General features: G+C 36.7%; 1 protein-coding gene across 1 annotated transcript; it reads left to right on the top strand.

The window, feature by feature from the left end:
* Nucleotides 1-2727: 2727 nt before the first annotated feature.
* Nucleotides 2728-3748, top strand: LOC127079994 (uncharacterized). Its single transcript, XM_051020335.1, has 3 exons — nt 2728-3023; nt 3095-3200; nt 3677-3748. The coding sequence occupies exons 1-3, from the start codon at nt 2728-2730 to the stop codon at nt 3746-3748; spliced, it is 474 nt and encodes a 157-aa protein (XP_050876292.1).
* The last annotated feature ends 2252 nt before the right edge of the window (nt 3749-6000 follow it).

The raw sequence follows: 6000 nt of genomic DNA, 5'->3' as shown, positions 1-6000 counted from the left end.
ACTTTAAAAATCCGATTTTCACACTTCTAGGACATAAATTCGATCCAAAACAGTACTAAAGCATCATATACACCTCTATATCCTATTATTTCATCAAATTAACATCCTTACTCAATTAATTTCATTTTTTCACAACACCCTTCAAACCATCAAAGACATCAACAATCGCATAAACATGAAAATACTCATAACATAATATTTAGCACGTATTGGTACTATTTACTTTGAAATTTGGCAAACAAAACAAGTTTGATTTCACTTAAGGGATTAAACTCGAAAATATCCCATGACATATTGTGTGAAAATCATAAGTTTGGAATAGATTTGACACCAAAGTCAATATTGAAGGAAACTTAAAAGAGATTACTGAAATTAAATTCAATGCAATAAATAACTTGAAAGTAAATAATTTAATTTATAAAATGGAACACATATACGTAGATTCTTATGACTTTTTTTCTCACAAACACAGATACTTTGGGTTTACAGAATTTGTGTACAATTGTGGACCTCTAAAAATATAAGTGAACGCTACTTATATACCAATCCTAACTTAACCGTCTATAACGGTCGACTAAGAAAATTATGCCACGTCTTCGTCTCCATGCAGCCTTCGCATTCGATAAGCTTCCATGTGTCCTCAAATAACTATTTGATCTTATCCACTTACACCTTATTCAACTGCATGGAGAATAAACAATTCGGGTACTCTGAATTTCAATAAGTCCCAAAACCAATAAAATCCCTGGGCTCTCTGATTGAAAATTTGACCAAAGTTGGCACTATTTCTCGACAAGTCAAATTCTTCGAGAGGTCCATGGTCGTAACTAACCATTTCAATGTTTTAGCAATAAACCCATTATCACATGAAAAACTTATCACATCCTTATAACCAATGCTTGTGTCGAAAACCTGAGGTAACAAATTGCCCCCAAAATGCCATATTTTGACTTTCCTTTTAATCAAGAAGAAGAAATGTGGGATTTTTGAAATTAATTTTGACATTGTTCAAACTCTTTCGTCGGCGTCATTGTCATCATTACAACTTTAATGCAAATTGTCATTTTCCAAAAAATCTTCTAAAAAATTCATCATTACTCTTATTTTCTAAGAAATCATGGGTTTGCACGATCTCACTAACTCCTTAACTGCTATCAAATTTCCCACTCCTTGAGAAATGAAACGTTTCACTACAAACATGTGTATGCCATGTGTCTATCATTGGAAAGATAAACATATCTATAAATACTTCCTTCTCATTCTCTTTCAATCTTATTCACTCTTGCATCAACATTTTACACACAGAAAGAAAACTCTCACACAACGAGCTTTTCAAACTAAAAAATGGCAGCATCCACTTCATCTTCCAAATTAGACACCAAAAAAAATCCTTTGGCATTTGCGATTTCAGTACCAGAAAATGACAATGGAAGAGATTTCACACCTTAACCTCCATTGTCCAAAGACAAAACTATCATCTAGGCTAAATAGGTACTCATCCCTTTCTTCCTATTTGATAAACTTTTCTCATTCTTAGTTTCGTTCCCAACGGCTAAATCACACCCTGAAAATGTGAAGAACTTCTTCCTGTGTTACCCGATTGTTATGCTCTAAGAGTTCGAAGAGTACTCTCTCAGCCTAACCTTTATGGAGACACCTACACGTGTTTTTCGATCAGCTCCCACATCCCATAACAAAGATTACATCGCATGACTCGACAAAGTCCAACTTACGGGAAAAAGCCAATGGGATAAATGAGGAATCTTTGACATAATTAAAATCTCTAGAACTGACCATAGGTATAACCCTGGCATGTTGCTTGCGTTGATCTTCTTTTGGAGAGGTTTGACAAACACCTTCCCCTGAAGAATTCCCACGCCGACCTTGTTCAGCATAGCGGTTATCACAAGACTCAAACCCAAAGTTGAAACCTTTACCCCTATAATAGAAACTGAAAATGAGTTCGTCTTCGAACATTTTAGCTTCAAAAATTACATCACTGACCACCATAAGAAAAATACTGCAAAAGTTTCTGACCAAGAACATATCGCTTTCATAATCCTTTGAATCTCTTATTATTTCTTCTGCTCAAGCTCTTTACAAATAGCTAAAAAATATGTTCCTTTAGCAATCCAACTTCACGAGGGTCGAAGGATTTCTCTAGGAAAGTTACTCTTAGCTAATCTATATCAATCAATCGGAAATGCCTCTTACAAATTAAAACAGCTTCTTGAAACCAACAAGACATATCTTCTCTCTAGCCCTTGGTGGCTTTTACAGCTTTGGTTAAGTGCCACATTCAAGCCCAAGATGCAAGTAACCCAATCACAAGCTTAGATGTAAGAAAACTATTGCAGAAGCATCGAAGGCACTGGACTTTCCTTAATCATCCCATATGACACTCCCTCAGAAATAACTTTCATGAAATACATCAAGTTTGTTGGAAAATATTGCATTTCCGCTCTTATTATTTTCTTTAATGCTACTTTTATTTTTCTTTATTCTTCATTAAGTGTAATAATTATATCTTTACTCTATAAACCAGCCTAAGGCTAAGAAGTAATATACAACTTTTTCCTATTTTTTCTAATATGGTATCAAGAGCACTGGGTTAGGGGTTACTGTAAAACTTTCCACAACTAGTGGGGTTCAGGGCGTAACCCTAAAAAAAAAATTGTTCGACCCGCTTTCTTACCAGAACCACTTCACATACTCGTTTAGCCTCATATGGAGAATAACAACAACAGGTGGTTTTCCCCAACACAGGCCTACACCGGATCTAACCATGGAGAACAACCGCAACCTGAGTCGGGCGGTGGCCGTGGAAACGACGATGGTCGCGAAGATGGCGTACAAGAGGAATCATCAGTGATCACAAACAATAGCAGTAATGACGAGAACAATGAAAACAATAACAACATTTTTGTTGGCAGTAATGATGGCAATAATGGAAACAAGAACAACATTGTTTTTGGTGATAATTATTCCAACATAGGCGGTAATGATCAAGAGGGTCCCTCAAGGTTAATATCCCTAAAATGAATGGGGATACCTATAATGAATGGGCTCAAGCTGTTTGATTGGTATTGGCTAGAAAATGGAAACTTGGTTTCTTAACAAGAGCAGTAGCTGAACCGACAACAGGAGACTCTTGTTACAAACAATGGAAGTCTGAAAAATCCTTGATTATTGCGTGGCTGGTAAGCTCTATGGAAACTAGAATAGGTAAGCCTTACATGTTTTTACCTTCCACAAAGGATGTGTGAGAAGTTGTTAAGGAAACATACGTTAATATGCAAAACTCCGCCCAAATTTTTGGTTTAAAATCAAAGTTATGGCATGTGAAACATGGTGACAGGAGTGTAACTGCTTATTACAATGAGATGTTGACATTGTGGAAAGACTTAGATATTTGTTAAGATGACAATTGGAGGTGTACATAAGAAAATGTTTTGTTTCTCGAGAGGCAAGAAAATGATCGTGTATTCATATTTCTCGTTGAGCTCAATAAAGACCTTAATGAGGTAAGAGGTGGAGTTTTAGGAAAAATACCATTGTGAACTCTTCGTGAAGCTTTTGCAAAAATAAGAAGGGAGGAGGCAAGACAAGGAATTATGAGGGGAAAGGTTCAGTCATAGATAAAAGATCAACCTATGGATATTGTACCTATATTTAGGGTAAGCTTGTGACATGGAGGAGCAAGAAACAAGGAGTTGTAGCAAGGAGTATTGCAGAAGCCGAGTTTTGAGCTATGTCTCAAGGTGCTTGTGAAGGATTATGGATCCTTAGAGTCTTATAAGAACTTAAGATGAAAATTGAGCTTCCATTGAAATTGTACTCTAACAGTAAAGCTGCTTTAGCATAGCTCATAATTCAGTTCAACATGACATAACCAAGCATATTGAGATTTTTCGACACTTTATAAAGGAGAAGTTAGATGCTGGAATCTTATGTCTACCCTTCGTAATTTCAAGTCAGCAAACTGCGGATATCCTGACCGAAATTTGGCAAGACCTACTTTTGAACATTTGATAGACAAGACGAGCATGATATATATATCTATGCACCAACTTTAGGGGGGGATATTTTATTTCCGGTTTTATTATTTCCTTTAATACTATTTTTATTTTTCTTTATTTTCCTTTATTCTCCATTAAGTGTAATAATTGTATCTTCATTATATAAACCAGTCTAAGGTTGAGGAATAATATACAATATATTTTACCTATTTTTTCTAATAAACTTGTTCCTCTAATCCAAAACTTTCGTTTCGACCATGGCTCATTTTGTGGATAGATACGTTGACCCGTCTTGGTTTCGAAACAGGTTTCATGGTGTAACCCCCTTTGTTGCTGCAATGTCGAACTCCATTTGGGCATACTTTTTAACCCTTACACTCCTCTCCACATGAATCGAGACGAGAACTACATGTTTTAGATTCATCATCTATCAATATAATTTAGTCTCTAGGCAGTTTGGTTTCAGCCAAATGCTGCCAAAGTCGCTTTGTACCTGGGAGAACGACATTTGTTGGTCAGAAAGGAAGTTCTCTGCCCAAGAATATAGAGATTGCATGGTGTTCGCTCGTCAACAAGTCCTTGAACTGCCTACCTCCCACTTACAAACTTCCTTCTATCCGACAATAGAGTTTGATAACTGGTGGCCAAACTACTTCTAAGGAAACTCCTCTTAAGAAAACTTCCGCAAGAGGCTACCGACTACCTTCTCCAACTCGCAAGAAAGTCGAGAGAGAAAAGAAGCTACACATTAATCAATTATCCAATTTATTTTCATTCATATCGTCGACTTCACATATGTTTTGATGTAGGTGAAACCAATGTCGAAGGCCTTTCTGATGCTGGTGAAGCCAAGAAAGAAGAAAAACCCCAAAAGAAAAAAGGAAGTTTATTCCCATTTGTACATTAGATAATATTGACATGAATCTAACATGCCTTTTCCTTTCAGAATCGAAAACATGATCTAGACTCACCAACAACCATAAAACTCAAGGAAAAGAAGAAGTCCAAAAAAACTACTTCCATAGAGGCACGCAAATGATTCCCTTACTTCATGGTTTCGATAATTCAATGACTAACCCAACCAACCTTTTAGGCAGTGAAAAAACCATCAGAAACCTTGGTGAGGTCGAGAGTTCAGAAGATAGCGGAAAACATCTGATCTTCTCAAGACCTAAGCCTAAAGCTTCTCCCAAACCAGGCGTCAGCAGGAAAAAAGGCACTACTTAGCAAAACAAATCCTCCAAAGGAAACAACAACCTCGATTGTTGGTGTTTCTGATAAAGATGGATAAAAAGTGTTTGTTCATGATGACAAAATACAAGACAAACCCAAGGATCTTCTAGCCAAAGGACAAGAAACTAATGAGCCCCAGGTATTTCTTTACATAATGACCAAGAAAATTTGATCTTTCGAATCCAACTTCAACTAGCCATTTCTTTACTTTTTAGGGACCGCCACAATTGGATAAGAATGTGGTGGACAAATCAACAGGTATCCCCCGTTCGATTCCCACCAAAACTTTTTCTTACATCCATTGGTCAGATTTTCTTGACTCCAACATTTCATTTGTTCATCCAGTTGAAGCTAGCGGAAATATACCCGAATGCATCATACGCTCGAAGGTACAACAGAGTCGCCATCAAACTTTGTTTATTCCCAAATGAAAGGAAAAACATCGATAAAACCCGGGGGAAAAGAAAATAGGTAAGGAATTCAGTTATGCACGGGGAAGGTATAACACCCCTAACATCCATTTGTACTCAACGAGAACCATTTTGATTGTTCTTTGCTCGGATGAGTGTTATATCTAAAGATTACTCGCGAAAGAATACGGGAAAATAATGGAATAGATAAAGTGCTCAGAGAGGATTAGGGTTCACATGCCTACGTATCCTTATAGTGCAATAAGGAATTCAGAGTTCCGTAGTTCGTAGAACTAATGGTGGGATATGAAAGAAGTTGTGATAACAAATATGGTTTG

This window comes from Lathyrus oleraceus, chromosome 5 (assembly GCF_024323335.1).
Source record: "Lathyrus oleraceus cultivar Zhongwan6 chromosome 5, CAAS_Psat_ZW6_1.0, whole genome shotgun sequence".
NCBI classification, from domain to species: domain Eukaryota; kingdom Viridiplantae; phylum Streptophyta; class Magnoliopsida; order Fabales; family Fabaceae; genus Lathyrus; species Lathyrus oleraceus.
This window is presented reverse-complemented; position numbering and strand designations above follow the sequence as displayed.